At 39.7% G+C, this 23,531-nt stretch overlaps 1 protein-coding gene across 4 annotated transcripts in view; it reads left to right on the top strand.

Moving 5' to 3' along the window:
* The window catches only part of CD99 (CD99 molecule (Xg blood group)), a 30,928-nt gene extending 7,397 nt beyond the window's left edge, over window positions 1-23,531 (top strand). Inside the window, exons 2-8 of one of the 4 annotated variants that reach the window (XM_074814911.1) lie at window positions 14,037-14,072; window positions 14,432-14,482; window positions 16,366-16,407; window positions 18,048-18,119; window positions 18,659-18,769; window positions 19,572-19,625; window positions 21,622-23,531. In XM_074814911.1, the coding sequence (XP_074671012.1) occupies window positions 14,037-14,072; window positions 14,432-14,482; window positions 16,366-16,407; window positions 18,048-18,119; window positions 18,659-18,769; window positions 19,572-19,625; window positions 21,622-21,647 (392 nt within the window). In that variant the 3' untranslated portion in view covers window positions 21,648-23,531. Of the gene's footprint in view, window positions 1-14,036; window positions 14,073-14,431; window positions 14,483-16,365; window positions 16,408-18,047; window positions 18,120-18,658; window positions 18,770-19,568; window positions 19,662-21,621 lie in introns of all 4 variants that reach the window. The other 3 variants (XM_074814913.1, XM_074814910.1, XM_074814912.1) reach the window with 3 other exon arrangements.

The raw sequence follows: 23,531 nt of genomic DNA, 5'->3' as shown, positions 1-23,531 counted from the left end.
AGTGTGTCTTGCCCTTTGCCGATCTGTCTGTATCTTCCTGGCTGCCGCAGGAGGTCTCTGCGCCACCTGGCAAAAGCACATAGTGGCAGCAACAGTGCTGACTCAGCTTTTCTGCAGACTTGGGACCAATACTGCAAAGCTAGTGTTTGGAAGATTGCTTGGTATCATAAAAACTACTTTTACTTTTCTTTTTCATTTAAAAAAAAAAAAAGTTTTGCTTTATATGCTTGCAAATTCTAGTCTGGGAAAGATTTCCCTGCTTGGTGCAGGAAAGCACATTTTTTTACCCGTTGAAAATAAAAATTACTGCAGTGATATTCATCACAAGCTCCTTTTAAACTGGTTTAGTCTCTGCATTTGATGTGACTGGTGAGGCCAGAAGAAAAGGATCCAGAAGATTTTCTACAAAGTGTTCTGGGAAGTCATAATGCAAATTCCTGTGACAGTCCAAGAACTTAGTTCTTCATAGCATAAGGCCTGTTTATGATAGTTTGTCTAAATATAGAACAGTTCCTTTAAAATATTAATATGTCAAATGCAGGAATCTTTCTAACATGTTTAGGGAAAAAAATTGTTTTAAAAGAAAACATTTACATTTTAAGTCAGGTCTCATTACACAACATCATTGGCTGTATAACACATGCAGTTGGTTTCCTTTATACAGATTTCAGTCACCTGTGAAGAGTCCACATACTATGAACATCTAAGAAATGGCATCATTAACTGCTTGTAAAAGGAAGACCTCTTGACTCAGGCAACTATTAGCCAACTGCAGACATTAATTCCACTCTATTTTCCTCATAGTTTGAGTCCTGTAAAACTCCTGTTGGATTTCTTGTTTCTTCAAAATTTTTCACAAGAAATGGAATTCATTTCTTGATGTGTGTAAAGTATCCACAAAACTCATTTCACTTTGAGCAAAGAGTTTTAATTTAGGTAAATTCGTTAATTTAGGTAACTTTGTTTTTAGGATAGCAGTTGTTTCATCAGATAAATGTTATGACTCAGTATACAAGTTAATCTTTCCATGAAATAGAAGTTCTTTTTGATTAAACACACACTGATTTCATTGGTAAAAATCAGATTTTAATTATAAAACTGTCTTTATATGCTTTTTTGCTTAACTGCAGAAAATACTGCTTGCATCTTTTCTGTTTGTGAAGAAGTCCAATATTCGGAAGGAAAAATACAGTGAAAAAATCGTTAAACTTTTATATTTCCAGGACAGCCAATTATGCAAGTCTGGTTATACTTTGCAATATTGGTAGTATTACTGCTTTTATTACTGTCACAGAAATACTACACTGTAAACCTTTTCTGTCTGGAAAAATGGAGTTGCGGTGTTTAGACTTGTATTTTACCACCACTTGTTTGTTCCCTGTGATTCGGAGGAAAATATTGAACCTGTGTGAAGAGGGAATGGACTAGTGGTGATAGTAATAGTAGCATGATGTGGTGAATTAAAAATAAGTGAGGCGAATGTGTCGGGTAGGATACAGTTTTTATTAGAGCAGAGGCTATTGTTGGACAAATCAACCCTGGAGTCACACAATTCCTTGTTAAATTTAGAAACAGGAAGTTTAAGGATAAGGTTTGGGGGAAGGGTTTGGGGAAGCCTATGTGGGAAGCTTTTGGATAAGGCTGTCTTTTTCTGTATTTCTACCTTTATCTTTCAGTCTGCTGTTTCTTCCCTCACCTCTAGCTCTCCATGCCTGACTGTATTCTCCCTTTGAATGCCTGCCTCTGTGTTTCTCAGTACATCCTGGATTCCAGGCATCTTGCAGTTGAATCCCAAATGCAGTAGTTACTTCAGCAACTATTCCCTGCCTTCTCCCTTACCAAATGTTGCAAAGAGTTATATGGACATCACTTCCTCAGATCAGAGCTGTCCCTGCTTGACTTAGCCAGCAAGTTTGCAATCTGATTTACGACATTCCCCCCACACCCCTTCTCACAAAAACGTTCAGCTTTCCTTTTTGCTATTTTGGCTTTCTGTAAAGGCCAGCTCTTTACTGTGCTAACTAAGCAGAGATGTGGATCTTTTTTCCAAAACTTCAGGTAAGAGCTGTGATTCTGAAGCTTATGACGGTAGCAAGCTGACAACTTCTCTGCATTCAGAACTCTCCAACTCTTGTCTCTTTCTTCCTCTTCCCTGCCCACTGCTGCTTCTACTCCTTTCCCTTGGGTGTTGTCATTGCATCTTTGTCACTGTCTCCATTGCCAGTCCTATACCCAGGCACAGCTCCCTTCAGCTTGCAATTTTTACCTGTCCTGAGGACAATTTTTACATCTGCTTCTATTGCTTTCCTGTGGTGTTCTAGAAAATGAGTAAATTTATAGTGCAGACTGAAGTCTGGCATGTGTAATGACTGCCTGCGAGTGATAACACTGGAATATAAAATCCAGTTTGTGTTAGAAGGTGATACAGAATCAGAGTGGAGTGGTGAAACTATTTCTCAGGGTGGACGTGGAGAATACTTCTTAAAAATTTTTGTCTTAATAAAGCAGAATAGAAGTACTTTCACAAGATGTGCTTGAACTAGAAATGCTTATGGTTTCACTGTGAACGTGTTCCAGATACTTTGTTGAGCACATGAACACGCTGGAACTGAGAACACAGCCTTGGTACAGAAGGGAGGATTTATCTTGTTCCTCAAGTAACCATAATGAAGGATGGGAAGTAAAAAAAAAAAAACCTCACCTTTTTAAAAATTAAAAACAAAATATAAACCCTCATCTGACAAAGCCTATGCCACTTTTCTGGCTTGCCGTATATTTGTGGCTGCAATTTAGTTGCATTGTAACTAATTATTTAGTTTTTATCTGTCTGGTTTGGGCTACTAAAACTGGTCACATTGACCTGGGTGCATGCAGTATCTCTGTGTGCATGGCTGTCCTTCAGAAATATTATTTTAGGTACTAATTTTGGTTACATGCTACAAAATTAGTTGAAGCAGGAAAAATGAGCCTTCTCCCGCAGTGTTCCGCATTGCCCGGAGAAGCAGGCTGCTGCCACATCACACATCCTGTGGCTGAAGCTAGTCTGCATGTTTCCAAACCAATGCTGCTGTGGTGGATGGAGCACAAAGCTGTGAAATCCTGGATCACTGAATTGTCACTTAATGCAACTCTGTCTCAATTAATCCCTTAATAGTAAATCCTGTAGGGGAAAAAAAGTGTCACTGTGCTACTGGAACATGACAATGTTTGAAATTTGAGTGGAACAATAGGTTTTGTTATAAAATGAGTTGACTAGTGCCAGAACTCATTCAATCTCAGAGCAGTTGATTAAAATATGAGTTGTATCACTGCAAACCACTGTACTGGGTCTGGTTTCCTCTACCCCCACCTTCCCCACAGGAAACCCTTATTGCAAAATCCAGAGTCATCGTCTTCTTTCTTTTAGCAAAAGCCCTGGTAGCTATTTTTAAGTATGCAGATTGAAAAGCCTGAATAATCTTTTTGGCCATAGCTGAGCAAGCGACGATGAAGAAGAGTCTAGAAAAGCAAAGTCAATTTTACTGTTCAGTTAATGTTTCTGACTAGATTACAGATTTTGCTTGGATTTTGCTGTTAGTATACAAACTGCATTGAACTGGTAAGGCTTCTGGTGAGGAAGGTTAAAGAAACAGGCTGTGAAATGAATTGTCAGTTTACAGTATCTGCAGACATAAAACAGTCCTGCTTACTACAAGCCATCATTTGGTGTACTGCTGTAAAAATAAGACTATTCTTGACCTAGTTCTGTGTGTTGCAAGTGTATATTTCAACTATATTTTATTTTAAAGAAGCAATTTCAAAATGGAAGGCCAAGTTGCATTTACTTGTTCATCATAAGTTATAATTTATATTATTTTTCCTTGATCAGAGTGAGGATTACTTACCACTCTAACTGTTACGGTTTTGGGGCTTTTACTTCTCTGGCTGTCAGATCACAAATCTTGGTTTCTTAATACTTCCTTGTTCCTTGTGCTAAAATTTTACCATCTTTCATGCAGCGCAGACCTCCCTAACCTTTCTGCAGCTGAGACTCACTTCTGCGCATCCTTTTCCTGAGCCCCCTCTGAGACTGCTCTTTCTTCCATCCCTCACTGCCCCAATCCAAGAGGCTACCAGAGGTGCAGAGTGTGAGCAAATAAGTATGCAGACAAACAAAATGCTGGTGTTTCCTGACCATTTGGTGGGGAGGGAAACCTCCAGTCTATCATCTTACACACTCTGTTGCTGTGTTTTACTGAATTGGGATGAGCAGAAGTGTGCAACTCTTGAAGTCGTGACTCAAGAGATCACACAGTTGCCCTGAAAACACTTCTCCCTTTCTTCACACCAGGTTGGGCAGAGCACTGAACTGTACAGGTGCATATAGAGGTTTTCAGTGCAAAGAGAGGAGAATGTTATTATCTGAATAGAAGTACAGATAAACTTCTGGCAATAAAATAGCATTAGGTTATGTGATGCAAGTTGTAGTTACTTTCAGGAGAACCAATGATTTTATTAAACTGCACAATATTGAAGAGTTTGCAATCTGCTTGGATAAAACAGTTTTCTTAATCAAGAGTAATCTTTTGATTAACTGGCATTGTAGACTTTCCAGTGTATTTAACTGTTAATTTTTGGTGCTGGCTGCAATTTGGGTTGTTATCCTAGTGAGGCTTAATGTTCATGAATCTGTTCATGAAGGCAAGAACACTGAGTGTTCAAAGGGCCTTGAATGCGCGTCCCTTCCCAGCCCCACCATCTCCTCTGGTGTCCATCTTAGTGCCATCAGTGTGTATATTGCTCCACAGTTTCAAAATTATAGTCTCGACTGCTTGTGATATACCCACTGTTTTGAAGTACATGCTTCAGAGAAAGAGGCTTCATGGATGTCAGTCAACTGCGGAAAGGTTCTTGCGAAGAACTGCTGAAGCTGTTACTAGATGTAGAATGCAGAAATCCTCAAGAGGTAACAAGATTCTTTGACTCTGGGAGACGGAGAGGTGCTGACATACTGACTTTGACCTTTGGAGAGTGTTACAAAAATTTACAACTGGCCCTTGCTGACTGAGGAGAGAGGCTAGGATGCGAAATAGAGAATTACAATATTTATTCACGTGCCTAAGGTGTCCTAGCCAAATTGGGGCACCCCAAATGTGTTTTTACACAGGCTTCTTGTAGCTAACATTCAGGTACAACACGGTTTGACTAGTCACTAACAACCACACTACTGATTAGTAATCATAGTAAAACTTTGCAAAGCACCTGTAGCGTTCAAAACCCTGCAGCGTTCTTGCTGCTTGTCTATTGATCCAGACATCCTTGGAGTCAGTCTCGCTACAGCTACTTATCTATGATGCCAGCTGGTGCTGGGCGGGTTTCAAAGAGGTGTTAGAGGGACTAGCATGCTGGCAGTATCTTGGTTGTCCAGGCATATCTTTTCTCCATGAACAGCTCTAAGCTTCCAAAAAATAAAGGCCTTATTTACAGGGCCAAGCTGTCCTTTGGTTTCTTTCACTTAAGCATGAATAATACCAAAGTGTCTAGTACAAGTCCACTACCTCATTCCATTGCGATGTATAATGTGAACTATTATATATTAGCAAAGTTAATACACTTTCATACTATAGACTGATTGATACAATAGTTAGGGAAGGGAACTTTTATAACAAGAGTAAATAGCTTTGGGATAAGAATGCACCTGGTTATGGAAATTTAGGTTATGTGAGTTGTAGCTGCAAGGCTTGTCAGCTTTGTGAAAGCTTAAAGTCCTGTCTATCGAGCAGCTTAAACTTTGAAGCTGTAGACTGTGAGCAACATGTACTTAGAGGATTTTGCTTTCTTAGGCTTATAAAAAATTAACTACTGACATTTCTTATGCCAAGACAGAATTTCAGAAGTGACTGAATGCAAAGTAAGTACACAGTGCCTGCTTGTCTTGGTGAGGTTTGAGAACAGGGTCTCCTAAGAATGCTTCAGAGCTACTAGTCCAACTCTGGCACAGGTTTCTGAAGAGGCAGTGGTGGAGAGAGAGCTGTCTTGGCCTGTTGTGCCTGCTCCATGAGCCTCCCTGGGGGAACGGTGATTGCACCAGCACCTGAGACCTGGGAAGGGGGTACTCCTTGCCTTCCCCAGGGGCAGAAGGAGAGGGCTGTCTTCTGCAGGTGCTCTGTTGATGCCAGAGAAGGCAGGGACAACAGTGGCCCCAGGGATGGCATTGCTGACATCAAATAACTTCATGCTTAATGCACAGAGTGACGTCTCTGTGGTTTAGGGCTGCTACGAGGAAGAGTATCAATACCAGTTACCTAGAAGGTTGAAAATTTCAGTGTGCCTAGCACTTGCAGGTACAAGGACCAACATGCAGGCTTTAAACAGCGTAAGGCTAGGCAGCATTTAATCAAGCACCTGCAACTTTCCTCAAGGGTGTGCTGTACCTGAATGCAGACAAGACTGTGCTTCTGTCTGTCAGTCGTATTTTGCCATAGTCCCTGACTTTACACGAAAAGAAACTTGGTATTTGCTTTCTAGAAAATACTTTATTAAAACACTCACTAATTTGAACAAAGGATTTATGCTGAGTAAGGCCAAGTATTTGGGTGAAATAGCAATAAGCATAGCATATGACATTTGCAGACTTGAAGCATGGTCAGGCCCTCCTGAAGTTACAGGTAAGAAGAAATGAGCCAAAATCAAATAAATATGTCCTTTATCTCTTTATTTGTTGCCATCTGGATTCAGCATCTTTATTATATTTTGCAAAACCCTTTTCCTGTCTTCCCACTTCCTATCCCAGTGCCCCCAAAATTTAATCTTGTCATTTCTTGATGCAAGTGCCGTGCTTCTGTCACCCAAATGTTCTTCTAACAGCTTTTGTTAGCCTAGCTTAGGTTTCTGCTTACAAACTTCATGAGACAGAGCAATGTATTTCAGTTCTCATCTGTAAAAACAATTGCAGAGGGACAGGGGGATTTATTTTATTTGTAGTTATATGAGTTTTGTAGCACAAGGAGTTTAGTCCAGTGACTACAGTTGGCCCAAGTCACAGAACCACAGGGTGCTGAGGCTGGAGGGCACCTTCGGGGACCTTCCAGTCCCACCCCAGGGTCAGCCGCTGCAGGTTGCCCAGGACTCTGGTCAGCCAGGTTTGAAAATTTTAAGTATGTGGGAAGGTACTCTCTGCAAGAATCAACTTTCCACAAAGCATGGAAAATACTTTACCTCCTTCCAAGCTGCTGTTAGTGACAGTGCTTTGAAAGCTCTTTTAAGCTTAAGGAGGAGGTCTGGGACCTGTGGCTTTGCCATTGGATGTTTGATGTTGGTTTGACGCTGAGGGTTGTAACCAGAAGAGAATCACCAGGCATCCAAACTGTTGCTAGGAGGGAAAGTGGTCACATCAGTTATGGACATGTGGAATTACAAACTGTAGGAAAACAACCAGACTGTGGCAGACAACCCATCACTGGGCAAGTTGTGATTAAGATGCCAAATATTTGCTTTTATTTTCACTACTTGATTGAAGGGACTCACCGGAGTTCTTAGACCTTTTGTAACTATTGTGTAGTTGTCTTTTACTCCTTCTTGTTTCTGGATAAGCAGCTCAGCATTTGGCAGGACTGTTGCCATCATGTTAATTCTCTAGCTTTGTGGTTGACTTGGTTCTTCTGTATGCTTTCTGCTGATTTAGAGCTATTCATTCTGTCCTCTTATTCCTGTATCCAATCCTCCCCGGAAAACTCTGCTTATAGCTAATGTTTAGAGCCCCATTGTATTTTTCTACTTTCTACAGTTCAAAGGGGCAACAAAAGTTGCCCAGGGCATGGGAAACTTCGACAAGCAAAATCCCCCAAACTGTATTTCAAAATACGGATTTTTCTTCCCCAGTAAATGGCTTATTTTACCATGTTCTGTTAAAAAACCCTCCCATGACTACAGTTATTTAAGCAAATAGTTTTAAGTCAAAATGTGACCTTGTTGGCTTTTCTAAAATATTAAATTGCCATTTTTATGTGGAAGGAGTTGTTAGTAATTCAAATATTAAATAAATCACAGATTAGTCTAAAAACTGTTTTCTAGCAGATCAGAAAAAGATAAGGCCACATAATTGCCTAACTTCCTGTACTGTATTTGCAAGATTGGTGCAAATAAAGTAACTTTTCAGGGAAGTAGCATTTGGCTCACTGTACAAAAATTAAATATGATAGTTATTAGGATAGTCATGCATCTTTTTGAAGTGGAAATAAATCTTTTTATTGGTTGCAGCAGAGGCTTAGCTGATTTTATTCCCATCAGATGCATTAGTGAACACTCCAGATGTGCAGAAAGCAGACACTCCTCAGATGTAAAAAATTATCTTTGTTTTTTGGCTTATTTACAGTTGTTATTTGTGTTTGAGCCATATTTATTTTAGGTAGGAAGGGGCTTCGTTCTTCTAAACAGAACGTTACACAGAGCTTTTTGTTTTCTCTTGCTCTGCAGAGAAACTAAACTTGAAAAGCAGCATCGATAGGTGGGTACTTGTAGGAGGAACCAACTGTGTGGGATTTAATTTCATGAGACTCCAGGCAGCGCTAATTATAAACTGCTGCTTGGCAGTGGGAGTAAACATCCCATCTGCATTGCCTGATGCAGAGGGATCTTGCTTGCAAACCTCTGCCCTGGCTGAGAGGAGGAGTACAGTTTTAAGTACATTCTTCCACTTGCAGCGAGTGGTTTTCATGTTTCAGGCCTTCCATTTAAAACCTTAGAAAGGCAGTTCTTACAGTAAGGTATGGAGAACCAAGTCATCTTTCTCCCAGTTTTTTTGTGATGAAATTGCTCCTCTTGGTTTTGCCTGTTTAGGACGTGTTGGAAAATAACTGTCAGAATGTGAGCTGAGCAGTAGAAGTCTTCTATTGTAGATAACTAATGCTGGTGGGGCAAAACCTGGATTGAAATCAAGCACTGGTAAGCTCAAAAAGCAGTTATAAGGGATGTGATGGCTTTGCTATTACTTGAAGTTTCATGAACAAGTTTCAGTGTGTTGGCCTCCCTGCATTTTCTGTAGCTTCTGTTACGGTTAGGTGTTGAATATTTCTACCCCTTGTGTTTTCAGTCCCCCAAAGGGAAAGAGCACAGGAATATAAAATCCAGTTTCCTTGCTGGAAGTTGGAGAAGCTGCTTTTCAACTACTTGCCCAAGAGTTTATGCCCTTGTGGCTACCAGCATCCTCATCCCACAAGAGGGCTGCCAAACCTTGTGTAAACTCTACAGAGATGAGAAGCCTCTTTGAGCTCAAGATTTTTGCAGATTTCATGAAAATGAGCGGTTAGGCAGCAGGACAGACCCAAGTTGGGCAATTGCCAACTGTATGAAATTTAACAAGAGCAGGTGCTGGGTTCTGTACTGGGGTTGGAATAATCCTGGCTGTGTGTACAAATTGGGTGACAAGAGGCTGGAGAGCAGCCCTGCAGAAAGAGATGTGGGGGTGTGGGTTGATGGCAAGTTGAGCATGAGTCAACAGTGGGCCCTGGCAGCCAAACAGGCCAACCGTGTCCTGGGGTGCATCAAGCTCAGCATAGCTAACCCATTGAGGGTGGTGATTGTCCTACCCTACACTGCACTGGTGAGGCCCCACCTTGAGTACTGTGTGCAGTTTTGGGCACCTCAATATAAGGACATCAGATGGTTGGACTCAATGATCTTAAGGGTCTTTTCCACCCTAAATGATTCTATGATGAAACTATTAGAGGGTATCCAGAGGAGAGTGACCAAGATGGTGAAAGGCCTCGAGGGCAAGACTTACAAGGTGCAGGTGAGGTCACTTGGTTTGTTCAGCTTGGAGAAGAGAAGGCTGAGGGGTGACCTCATCATAGTCTACAGCTTCCTCAAGGCAGGCAGCAGAGGGGGAGGTGCTGATCTCCTCTCTCTGGTGACCAGTGATAGGACACGAGGAGATGGAATGAAGGTGTGTCAGGGGAAGTTCAGGCTGAACATTAGGAAAAGGGTCTTTACTGAGAGGGTGGTCAGTTGCTGGAACAGGCTCCCCAGGGAAGTGGTCACGGCACCAAGCCTGTCAGAGTTCAAGGAGAATCTGAATGACACTTCTAGTCATAGGGTTTAGTTTTAGGTAGTCCTGTGAGGAGCAGGGAGTTGGACTTGATGATCCTTATAGGTCCTCTCCAACTGAAGATACTCTATGATTCTATGACTTCATGTTTGTTGGCCGCTGACAGAACGGCAGGTAACATCCATCAGTGGGACGGGGCCAAGCTGACCACTGTCACCTGGTCCGTAGGTTTACAACTGGAAGACCAGCTGCAGTATGCAGGCTCTGTGGCACCCTGTGGTGCGCAGGGTACTAGGGAAGGAGGAGAGCACCACCATTTTTAGAAAAACAAAATTCAAGCAGTCTGTTGCTCAAGTCAGAATGTTTGTGGTGATTCATCGCAAGTCTCCTTTCTTGGTGTGTTGCCATACATGTGACTAATGGGGGAACTTTCCAAGGCTCGTGTTGCCTTCTGCAGTGGAATGTAAATATGACTAATCTAATACCGCAGCAGTAAGTATCTGAGAGTGGTGATGGGTCTTTGCAGAGGACTCCTATTTGCATAGTTACTTGGCTCTCTTGAATACCCTCTAGCTCATCAGCTTTTCATGCTTGCTTTTTGTTTTACCTGGTGTTTTTCCCCCATCTGACAAAACTATGCAGGTTACTGGGGACAGCCTGCTGAAGATCTGTCTCTTGAGATCCTGGTATTTGAGCTATGAACATGGAAGGAAAATAGTATAGATACTTCTGAAATGTTCTTGAATTTGCTCATGCCCCTAGGAGCTAGAAATACCTGTTGTATTGTGCTTTATACATAATATAATACCTGCTTTATTTGCAGTTATCTTTGCTTACACTATGAAAATTCTCATAAGCTCAGTTACTCGGGGTGCTCCTTCAACCTGTAGGGAGTACAGCATATTCTTGCTGACTTATCCTTCTTGGATCCTGCTACTACCTTTATTCTAGTTCTGTAGCTTTATCTCTGTTGTCTGATTGTTTCTTCCCTGGAACCAGCTGAATCCCTGGTACTGAGCCTCTCTCAGGCTAAGTAATTGAACTCTAGTTGGACCCACCCATACTAAAAGCCAAGCGAGTAAAAGCAAGTGCTTTAAAGACATATGAAGGTTTGTCATGAACAGTGGAAAAACACCCAGTCTTTGCTGGGAAAGCAGACTGCCAGCACTTCAGAGCGCAGATTATTGTAATGAGTTTCATAAGCTAGGCTTTGACATTTTCTCCTACTTCATTGTGGTAAAGTACTGTGTTTGAAGAACCTGACATCTTGCTGCATGCTTGGAAAACAGAATTGTGGTTGCAGAGTATTGAATAATTCGTCAGTATAGAATGATTTTTTTCTTTAACCCTCAGATTTGTTTATTGGTCTCTCAAAGCATGTCTTATGTGATATTGGCAGTCAACATTCTCATCCTAAACAATTTCTTCATGAAGATCATGTGTGAAAATCCCTTAAAATAGCATTGTTACCGAATGCACACTCTTTTACACTGGTTTCCTCCTCTTGAGGGAAAAAAAACCTGCAGCTGGAACCATTCAGAGTCCTCAGACTTAAGTTTCATGGTGGCAGTGGGAGACTCTTCAGATAGCCTCTTTTCTGCTCCAGGTAAAACTTCAGCTGTACCAAAGCATAATATTGAGTATATGTGCTTGTTTTTCCCTCTGCCACTCCTAAAAAGAAATAGTGCTCTTGAAATATACTCATCAATGTAACATTCGTTGACTTAGTGATATATCTTTAACCTTGAGACAGATGGTGTTAACAGATGGTGGTGGTCCATCCTCTGGTTGCTACTGTGGTAGGTAGGGTGTTTTGAGGAGCATGCATCTTCAGCAGGTCCTTTTGCCTGCCTTCTTAAGTGTTAGACTGGCAAACACCTGATCAGGTCCTGTCACAGGCATTCCTCTCTGGAGGACTGTAGCCTGAGAGATGTATGTACTTGAGAAAACAAACCAACCAGAATTCAAGTTTGTGAAACAACTATGCAAATATGTGTTTAAATTTAGAGTGTTTTGACCTTTTTTGCCTGTTTAACATGGAGGTTTCTTGGTGTAGTCTAAACAAAGGGGTAACTTCAGAAGTAACTGAGGTTTGGGTCTTGGCAACTGCTCATTTTACTGAGGTTTTTAAGATTGTATTGCAAGATGATGTAAGCTTCAGATAAACAACCTGCAAATATTTTCCATTCTGTGAAACAGTTTTTCATGAGCTAAGTATCTAAAAGAGATTATGGCCTCCACCTGGAGTGAAGAACACCAAGTAAAATATCTTCGTGCTTTCTATCCAGGATCTATACCTAACTACTGTATCCAGGCCATTCTAAAGGCACGTCATTCACATACCGCAATAAAGCCATGAATTGCCTCTTTTTCCATGAAAGGGCCTGTCACACCAGGCAGTGCTACCTCCTGACTTGGCTGTGAGCAAGGTGGACTCAGTTCAAATGTAGGGTATGGGTATCACTGCTTAGACTTCAGATTTCAGTTTCTCCTGTAGCAGTTCAGTTGGCCAGACTGAAGACTAGCTTGTAGGGTGTTTCAGGAAACTGCAAGCATGCCTTTGATTATTTTTTTTTATTATTCCACTTGTCATTCTTTGCTTCCATATTAAAAAAGTTAAAATGTATCTTAGTTGCATTTTTTCCTCAAAAAAAAAAGGCATTATTAGTGCAGTTATCTGAGAAGCAAAAGAGATTTCAGTTTTGACCTCAGTTGAGATGGAAAGATGTCACCAAGTGTATGAGCATCTGCCATTCCTGGTAGTAGACTTGTGACTTGTCCTTGTCTTAAATTGGCCTGTCATGTAAGCAGAAGGAACATTCTGCTTGTGGTTTGACTTTTGATGTTTGTTTTTCATTCCTCTCTTCAGACTTGGCATTGGCCAATTCTGATTCCTCTTCTGTAGCTACATTCTTAGAGGAAAAGCCAGACACATTAATGCTTTATGTGTTTATCTTCTGAATTAAGGTAGCTCTGGCTGGCTTAATACTCAGTAGGTAGAAAAAGTCTTCCAGCTTCTTTGGGGCTGGAGCAGTATATTTGGATGTCTTTTTGTTGAATAGCTGGTATCTACTTTCATGCTTTTTTTTCTTTTTCCATGCTTCAGTGAAAGTAGGAATGCTGAACTATAAAAAAATATCCCAAGCAGTTGTTTTCGCTGTCCATTTCTCTTACAAACTTCTGCTGCTGAGATCACACTACTATATTCATGCTGTGAAACTAGTTTGTATCATGAATATATTGAGTTAGTGTGTTTGCAGTTGGCTGGGTAAGCAGTAGTAGCTCTAGCAACTGACCTAATGCACCAAGAGAGAATGTTCTTTTCCTAAGGGCTGAAAATGAAACCTGGAGTGGAGAGCCCATAGTGATGACAGCTGCGTTTAGCTGTCTTTTAGGAAGTTGAAGAGACTGCTCAAGATCATCTGTGCTAATAACTTAACCACCTTCATACTGTTAATATTTGTTGGGGGAAAAGATAAGTCTTAAAAAATCATGGAAATTAATTTTTAATGCCAAAGTATTAAATCCATTACCCAGTCATATAACTTTCATACTGGTCTTTGTGTTCCAAGGTTCTTCTTCACACTTGAATCTTGTAGATTCCTATGAATTGCAGCTGTGCCCCTGCTCATTTTGTGGTTCAGTGGAAAGAAGGCTGGGAAAGAATATGCTGTGGATGGCACTAAAAAAGCATGCAATAGCAGTGGCAAGAATAAAGTGTTAAGTGCATTATATTGACTGTAGGAATATATGTTCTGGCCCTCCGGATCCTTTCTATAGATACAATTTTTAGTGCTGTTCCTTTTTTTTTCTAAAGAGATGTGTGGACAGTGGTCTGGAGAAATAGAAAAGAATGTCTGCCTTCAGCCCTGACTCAAAATGCTCTTCTACTCTGATGCAGGAAGCAAAAAATATACCTCAGGATAGATCAAAGAGATGTTTATGACTGTAATAAGTGTTGGTTTTGAGTAAGAAAAAACAGTGTTCTTACTGTTGCTTTCATCTTTTACAGGCAATATTGATGACTTCGACTTAGGAGATGCATTAGGTAATTATTACACTCTTGCAAATTTTGGGAGGTAGGTGGGAAGACAGTGGCTGCTCTTCTGACTTTTTTGTTTCCGAGTATTCACTGCATGACCAAGTATGATTCCTTCCCCACATACAGCTTGTTTAAACCTCAGTGGAACAATTCATTTATGGGTATGTCTAAATGTTGGCTGGAGAGAACTGAAATTTGTCTTTGGGAACACTCAGGGATTCCTCTAAAGGGGAAGATGTCTTGCTGTATAGACTTGATCTTGTGCTTTTCACTGTATAGACATAGGCTTACTTTTGTCCTTCATGTATCTTCTGAACAGTGTATTAAATAGTACTTAAACTTCTTTTTCTAACCATCCCTGACAGAAACTACAAAGAAGCCTCCTCCATCTAAGAAGCCACAACCATCAGATTTTGGTGAGATCTAACTGGCTTGTAATGTCTTTTACTGTGAAGTCAAGTATAGTTATACATAGTAATTCAAGAGCCTGAATTTTTCAATTTTTCAATTCAAAGAGCTGTGATATTTCCATAAAATAAAGCAGTTCCCTAATAGCAAAAGGATTTCTGCATTTTGGAGTCTTCTGATAGCACTTTCACAAATTTACTTTGTGATTTCACAAGCTTAAAAACCCTGTGAGAACCCTTCTGTTGGCTTTCAGTCTGTGTATTTTGAGCATGCTCACCTCAATCTGGCCCTTGGCATGTACCATGATTACCAAAACCAGCACGTAGTTTGGCAGATAATGCCTGGTAACTCTGTGGTGCTCTTCTGTGACCATGCCATTATATTCTTGGTGAAAACATTATGGGGTGCATTTTGTGTATCATGTTTTCCTAGATACTGCTCAGTGGTACTTAATGCAATGTCTATCCATCCTTTATTACCTAAATGTAGTAAGGGCATTGAGTTGATTAAGAGACTACAGATAAAAATCATTGCAGTCTAGGTATGTTTATTTACCTTCATTTTTAAGGGTCTGGATCACAAAAACTGTATGTATTTCACTCATTTCTACTTGTTTCATTGCTGTGTCTTCACTAGATGGCACTAATTCCATAAACTATTACTTATGGAAGTAGTTTTTAAATCTGAAGTAATCTCTTTCTATCCAGGAAGTAACTTTAGTAGCACAAGGAAACATTAATCTGTTTGAAATAATATGAAGGAAGGTACTCTTTCTAACGTGCTTGTGCAATGTGGGCAGCAGTAGAAATTGCAGTATTGTTTTCACTCAGCCAGTAAAAGATGCGTCCATTTAGGCAGATAGTGCACCATAGCTTTTCGAGTACCATCACTAGATCTGTTGCAGTACAGACAGCTTTCTTAACACAGGGCATACAGCTGTAGGACAGTAGCACTGTTTGCTGCTCTGTTCGATTTAGCCCTTTGAAGTTTTGTCTCTCTTAAAGCAGTCTGTTTCCAGCTGCTGACAATTTTGAGAACAGTTGGCTAGTTGAGAAACAGTTAGCTGACTGAATTGGATGGTTCAGGTAGGTGAAGAGAGAGGATCTTTTATTGGATGACAAGCCTAAATTGGGATTTTAGAACTGTACTCTGAAGGTGCCTGTCTCTGAATATGCAGAGAGCCTGAGACAACCTGATCTGACTTGTGCTAGATCTGGGAGGAGGCAAGACCATGCAACATCAAGAAGTAGCATACAGAAGAAATGGGCTGCTGGATTGGTTCAGCTGTTGGTGAAAACACAGTTTTAGAAAACCACTGCTGGTGTGTTAATTTGATGTGGGCAACAAAGACTGTGACCAGACAGTACAGAGATAATTACTAAGATCTCTTATTCTCCTGTTTTGTGGCAAGCTAAATGAAGTGTCATTGTAGGGACCATATTTCTAGTTCTATTGTGTGTATCTTGTCCTTTTTATTTTTTTTTTTTCTAAAGTGAATTACCAACCTTTATTATTGGTTAAAATCTGGTAGTCTTAAAAGAGGAAACAGCCAAGTAATCTGTGCCTGGCAGAAAATTTAAAGAAGTTCAGCATTTGAAATCAGATGTGCAAACTAAAATGTTCCATAACAGTGAGTTCTTCTGTATATGTTCAGTTATAGCAAGAGTCTGACATACAGGCTAATGTAGCAGAAACACTGTTAATTGCATTAAAGTACAGTGTTTAACCTAAAATAACTGAACAAATACAGTGTTAGCTAATGAAAGGAAAGGAAAATGACATGGGGAAGATTTGATACCATTTTTTAGGTTAGATAGTCTTTCAAGGTCACTCTGCTTTTGGTCTCTTCACACTAGTAACTTTGCTCATTTTATTCTAACTCTGTCTACAGATGACCGCAAGCCAGGTCCGCCAACAAATCCTAAAGACACTGGTAAGACTGACCTAACAGGAATTTCTGAACAGTAGAATAATATTTGTTGATCTTTCCTAGTCCCTTTCAATGTTGCTGTATTGTAGTCTGCTTCTTATATCTTAACCTTTCTTTTCCTGTATCTCTTTTGTGTGTATATAACCCCAAGCCAGGTCCACCTGCACATCCTAAAGACACTGGTAAGGCTAGCACAAACTCCTGAGTTGTGACATGGTTTTATGATCTCAGTTAAACTTCTAATAATTACTCCTTGTTAACTGACTGCTGTGTATGTCAAATGTTGCACTGGATAAGCACTGAGGATTGAGGAAAAATTGTCTTACAAATAAGCTTTGCAGCAGTCTTGAAATTCCATATCAAACCTGCTGAGTCACTTTCATTTAAAAGTGGGATGATGTGAGGAGGAGGAAGGATGGGACAGAGTGTGTGCTTGGGGCAATGCTGTTCTTGGCTGCCTATGGTGGAGCACCTGTGTATTAGATTGAGTCCTTTCATCCGTACAAACTGCATCCCTGCTAGTCATGCTAAAAAGTAAGTAGGAACTACTTGTGATCGGTATTCTTAAAGCATCTAAACTAGAGGTAAAGCTCAAAATTAAAAGGTTGGGTTGGTTTTTTTATTTTTGCTTTTTTTTTAAAGAAATACATCTCTTTTGTGTTTGAAAGGTAGGCTTAAAATACATGTCCTTCCTTGCCTGTTGTGCTTTAGAGGTCTTCTCTGTCTTTGCCTGACTCAGAACAAAACAGATTCAGATGGATGCAGCTGTGATGTCATTATCCATTAATGTGGTGGTAAAGAGTCCTTACCTGGAATGCAAACCCTGGTTCTTTTTCATTTTCCTGCCTGCTTTGCAGCAGATACTTGAATTCGGGTCTTGCGTGCCTGAGTACAGTGCTTTTGCCTCCCAACTAAAACATCCCCTGATGCAATGCTTTTAGTTTTGCTGCTTGAAACAGACTTGCATTGCATAAACTAAAGATTCGTTTGGCAGCAGAGGGAAGGAGGAGGACTCAGGTGCCATGAGGTAGGGTCCAATGGAAATGGAGAGGGACTGGTTCAATGTCCTGCCATAAATCAGAGGAGGGAATTATATTTTTATCTTCCCATTGTCATGCAAGTACTGCAGCTACTGGACTGTGGCATGCTGAACTCTTGTTTTTCCTTTAACTACTGTATTGTACAGTTTCAAAAGACTGGTTGTGACTTAGAAACCCAACTCTGAAGAAACATTCACAGCTTCAGCTTTGAAAAGAAATAGACCTTTCCTGTCCATGTCCTTTCTCTGCTTTAACAGGATAGTGAGACTTGGGCTGTTCCAGTTAAGTAGCTTACAGGGCTTCTTGCTTGCTTAGCCTATGACTTGTGCAGTACTACCTGCTCTTGGACACTGACTTCTCTCAGTTGTTCAGGAAGTCCAGAGGAAGCAGTGCTGCCATCAAACTGTATAGTGCTGAGCTAAAGGGACTTGAGATTGGGGTGGCTTTTGAAATGTGAATATGTTGTGACTATGATGCTGAGCCTAAAACCACCGTGAACTCAGCTGAACAATCTAGAGAAAACTTCCATGTCATTATGTGCCTTGAGGTGTCTTTTTACTGAACTTAAAACATGTAAGATAATATTATTTTCATTTTTTATAGGCAGCTTTGATGATTCAGATCTATACGATGGCAGTTTACCAAAAGGAGGAGGTGATGGTAGTGACAGCAATGGTAAGGTAGTAGGTTGTGCTTCCTATTGATCCTATGGCTACCCGAGCTTTTGATAAAACCTTGCCCACAAGCTGGTTAACATGATCTAATGTGTAATACCTGTGGTTCTGGTATCTGAAACTTAAGAGCATACCTTCCATTTTAAAAGCAATGTGTTCTGTCTCTGCCAAAAAACCCCAGATAAACCTTTCATAATTCTTTACAATTGCTATGTTGCAAATCTTTCAAAAGTGTTAAAGTCTTAGAGATGCTGGTGTAGTGATTGCGTGCGTACAACTTAGATTTGGCTATGAAAGAGTAGCTTTTTTAATTAGTGGAGCTTAAAACACGTGTGCTTAACAAGAGGCATTGCTAAGAAATCAATGGTTATAAAATTAGAGGATTCACTTTTCATTATTCACAATGACAGAGTTGATTACCACAGTTTCATGTAATTCAAATTACTGGTTTTTGGAAGTGTTCACAGGGTTTACTTTGGGACAATACAAGTTTTAATTCTGAAAAATGTACACAAGCTTTTTTATTTTTCTCCCCCCCAGCTTCTCAGGGAGCAGTAGCTGGAATTGTAAGTGCTGTGGTTGCTACTGTAATTGGAGCAGTGTCTAGTTTTATTGCTTACCAGAAGAAGAAACTCTGTTTCAAACAAAGCGGTAAGAATTCTAAATTAGTCTTGTTTTATATGGGGGCTAGAAATTGATCTTATGCATAAGATAGTTTTAGTAGCACAGTGAATTTGTGTTCACAAGGAGCAATTGCTCTTACTAGTCATCTAAGACAGGATGTCCAAAGAATGCCTTGCCCAAAATTTAGACTTTCAGAAGCAGACAGACTTAAGGCTTTGCACTTCTTAAAATAAAAGCACTTTCTGCTAAAGACTAAGCAGGAGACACTGCAAGCAAATGTTTCTTTAAGGAAAATTGAGTGGAGGTTGGGGATTAGAGACTATTTTCATGCTGAAAAATACTTTGTTGTTTCTAATTTTGTAAATCTTGCCTTTGTGCCTTCACAAGATGCTTGCCTACGTATTAGTTTTCTGATAACTACCTGGATGTTCATCCCCAAATGATTCTTTCTTCTGCAGTCATCTGTTGCTTGCTATCTGCTTCCTTTCTGATCTGAGTTATATCTTATTTAGATAGAGAACTTTGGGAGTACTGTGAGTGATAGGTGGGGCAGAAGCTTTGGTTTTGTCTAGTCTTTATGACTGGTTGGTGGAGAGACATAATAGAGCAGCCATCCAGCCTGGCACTGCTGTTTTGTAATTTGGGAAGTTTGGAAACTGAGTAACATCTACCATGCATGTTAAAATTAACATGCGGGCAACACAGGGGCAACTCAACTACTTTCAGTAGCCCAGTTTCTTCAGTGCTGTTTCTTCTCTCAAATTATCTCTATTAACAGCTTCAAAGATAAGAAAATTTGAGTGCTAAATGTCTGTCTGTTTCCCAGCAGATGAAGAGAATGTGAATATGGAAAGCCATCGGGGAGCACAATCTGAGCCACCTGGTAAGAGAAGAACCTAGATAGAAGATCAACTTTTTGGTGGGGATCCTATTAAATGCACTTTATTGATATCTAACATAGTGGAGAAAAATACTTCTGTTGTTTTGTTTCTAAAAAAAAATGTTTGTAACTACCATGACAACTAACTTAAAACTGAGTCGTTTCAGTTCTGATAATATGGCCACTCTTCCCTAGTGTTTTATTCTTTGAATGGATTGGTTTATTACCTTGAGGCGTCTTTGAAATACAGGAGCTTAGAGAAAGTAAAGAATTGAATTTTTTCTGCAAAAGTATTATTGAAGACAATTATGAAAACACAAGCCTGCTCCTTTAGTGTGATACATAACTGCAGTTAGCTGACAGGTGTTTTATTAGTGTATGTTGTGTCTGATTGGAGTCTGATACCTTTTTTTGATTGTAAACCCATATACAACTCTGCAGGAGTGTATATTAAAACATGTTAATAGTGTTTGGGTAGAAATGAAACTATGCTGGAGACAAGGAGCACTGAACTTTGTTGTAACTAAAACATTCTCTGTTGTGAACAGAACCCTAACCCTGTTGTGAACAGAGAATGATCCTTGTATGAAAGAATCATCAAATAATAAATCTTTCTACAATGATGACAGCTGTGGAAGGATCTCTTTAAAAAGCAACAAAAACCTTAACAACCTCATCCTTCCAGGTGTGGTTGTCTAGGATACTTTGCGGATGGAACAGGTGATTAACTGTAGGAAAGCCATAGATAGATCTGGAGGAAACAGTATAGGGGAAAACTTGGCCTTCTAGCCCTTGTGACTGGTCAACAAAGGAAGAAGCAGTACAACCTCATGCTGAAGTTTGTTGAGTGTCTTTGAAACACTGAATATTAAAATCTCAAGGCAGTATAAATTTGCAATATATTCTTCTGTGGGCTTAAGTAAAACCCGCAGAACTAGTTATGGTTTTTTATAACTTAAAAAAAGAATTATACTGTATTTCTCTCAAGTATTTCATCAGTTTGCTAAACACTTTTATCTGGCTCATGATCCCCTTTATAAACATTTTTCCTTTAAGCTGTTAGATATATAAAACTCTCAAGGAGAAAGCATTTTCTTGTGACTGGCTGTTGAAGTCAGGACTGGAGATAGGCAGGTGTCCTCTATTCAGCTATGCGTTAGTGAAGCAAGCAGTATTGTTCAAAGACCTCTACCAAAGGCAGTTGGAGTCAGGATATGCTAAAGTTTTAGCCAAGATTCACCAGAACTCAGATGTGAAATGCGTCAGATGATGCATACTTTATTTTAACTGATAAAGTCAGACTTGGGATGTTATCATAAATGATTACTCCTGTCTACATACTGATGTTATGTTACTTCCCTAATTTCATACCTCTGTTAAGTTTTGCAGGCAAGCATAAGCATGTTTTGAGCCAAGAAACTGGGCAACCATGGTCAGCATGATGTTACTCCTGATCTAAGTTCTGGGAGTCAGCAGGCATTAGCTCTGCTTTTGGTAATATAGTGTTAATGTACCTACATAGCTTCTAGTTAGAAGCAGTCTTGCATTAAGCCAAGTCAGGTGGCATGGCAGAACAGGTTTGCATTTTTAAAATCTTATATAGACTTATCTTTGACTTCCTGAAAATTCAGATAACCTAGGCTAGCACTTTGTTTCAATAACCCACTTTTTCTGTCAGTTAATGCAGACTGTACTCCATTTCATTTCTGCATCTGCAAAACTGCAAGTCTGGAACTGCATGTTGGGTTATACTGCAAGTGTAGATAGCTACACGGATCTAGTAGGATGTATTGATTTGAGTGAGAAATATGGGATGTAATATCCCTGGGCATGCACGGTACTGGCTTCGCAGAATCAAGCCTCTGCTTACCTGAATTTATCCTACAGTTTCAAATGCCTACTGAAAAAGTCTGTTGTCCACATACACGGTTACATAGTAAGATATAACTTGCAATGTATACTAACTTAGTGTACTAATCTTGAGTTTTTCACTCTTTAGTTCAGCGCACACTTCTGGAGAACTAAATTAAAGAAAACATGATGAAGAACAGATCATTGAAACTGGATAGAGAGCCTGCATTCTGCCTGAAGAAAAAAAAAAAGGAAACAAAAAGTAATGTAAACAACAGAGTCTGAAGTTGCATGAGAAAACAATTCTTGTTTGAAACACCTCTGGGAGTGTGACTTAGACCTGAGTACATACTTCTGTATGGTTAGCCCTGTGAAGCGTTGTTGCACACCAATATATGGCCTTAATGACAGGAGTGTAGAAGTATGTTGTGCCTTTACATTCTTTCCTTTACTCCTGTGACAAATGGGTGTATCTCAAGTGCATTCAGTATGTTTAACTTTTCCTTACCTCTCCAAAACCAATAAGCAATTAATGTTTTGTTATGTCATTGCTTTCAGGCAGTGCAAACATTTTTTTAGTATCCTGTACGCAGTGAGTGTACCAACCAAACAACTTGATATATGTTGTGGGCACCTGAAAGCAGATGGCTCACTGCGTGTGGATAATGGATCTGGGTGTGGGCGCTGCCGATACAATCTGTGTAGCTGCCTGGGTCAGCCACCAGGGAAGAGATACTTGTTCTTGAGCATCCAAGAGACAAAAATTCAGAGTTTTCTTTTTGCATTTTTTTCGTTTGATCTGTCTGGTACAGATTCAGAACACCCAAATTAATGCACACAGACCCTTCATTTTTTCTGGCTCTTCCTACTTAGCAAGTACTGAGCTGGTCAGATGTGGAAAAGCCTGGTTTGCACATCAGACCCATAATTGGATTTTGTACATCTGGTGAGATTGATTTTTGGCAGTTATCTAAATGGTTGTGGATGAAGTATTGGGGAGCGGGGATTAACATCTTCAGGCTTCCATAACCAAAAACTTAATAGAAAACAATGTTGAATTCAGAAGGCTTATCATACGCACTTAAGACAGAAACAGCACTACAATTTAAAAGTACATAATAGCAAGATTGACCGGAACAACCCAGCCTCACACCACAAGCATCCATTGAACCAGTATAAATAGCATATGTGTGAAGAATGCTTTTGGACTTGTGAAGGATTGCCACCGGGATGAGGACCTATGATTGCATCCTCAACTGAAAACACTTGTGAGCTTTGCTGTGGCTCTTGAAAGCCACAGGAAGGTTTCAAGGATCTGTGGAAACATGAAAAACTGCAACTCATTTAACTTTAGCAGTTAAAGGACTAAGTCTGGAATAATAACTAGTTCTGTCTGGAAGGAATAGTCTGACCAGTTCTGTTGGCTTTCATTCTAATTGTTTCCAATTTTCATGCAATTTTACAGTATGTGTCTTAGTAATGTGCTTCAGCCACCTGACAAAATTCTACAGGAAGATGACATTTCATGGAACATCTTAGAAGTCATTATGAATTTGGATAAACATGTAAATATACTGTGCATTCAGATATGAATGTATACCAAGGATAATTCATTTAAGAATTTCTTGTACATGTTTCTTAGCTTGCAACAAAGCTTTTCACAGATTTTAGTATTTTGTTATGGAATTAATTTGTAAACCTCTTTTTGTCCCACTTCTGTTCTTAGTATAAAAATGCTAAAACCTCTGAGTGTGTTTCAGGGTGGAAAAGTGATTTTTATATAAACATTTGATATATGTAAATACAAAGAAATGAAATGTACTGCTTACCTGCATGAATAAACAGGTATCTCATATCAATGCCAAGTGTAGAGAAAACAGAAATAAGCCATTGTTATGGATTGTTAGAGGGATAAAATCGTGGGGGAAGCTCAAACTAGATTTTAGCTAACCAGACTTTTGAATCCTTCAGCTTTTGCAAGCCTAAAAATTACTTATTAAAACCTCCTATCAACATTGTGATTTTTTTTCTAAAAATAAATTAAAAAAAATAAAAATG

This window comes from Strix aluco, chromosome 2 (genome assembly GCF_031877795.1).
Source record: "Strix aluco isolate bStrAlu1 chromosome 2, bStrAlu1.hap1, whole genome shotgun sequence".
In the NCBI taxonomy this organism is placed as follows: Eukaryota; Metazoa; Chordata; class Aves; order Strigiformes; family Strigidae; genus Strix; species Strix aluco.
The sequence above is the reverse complement of the archived record's forward strand: the minus strand, read 5'-3'. Positions and strand labels throughout refer to the sequence as shown.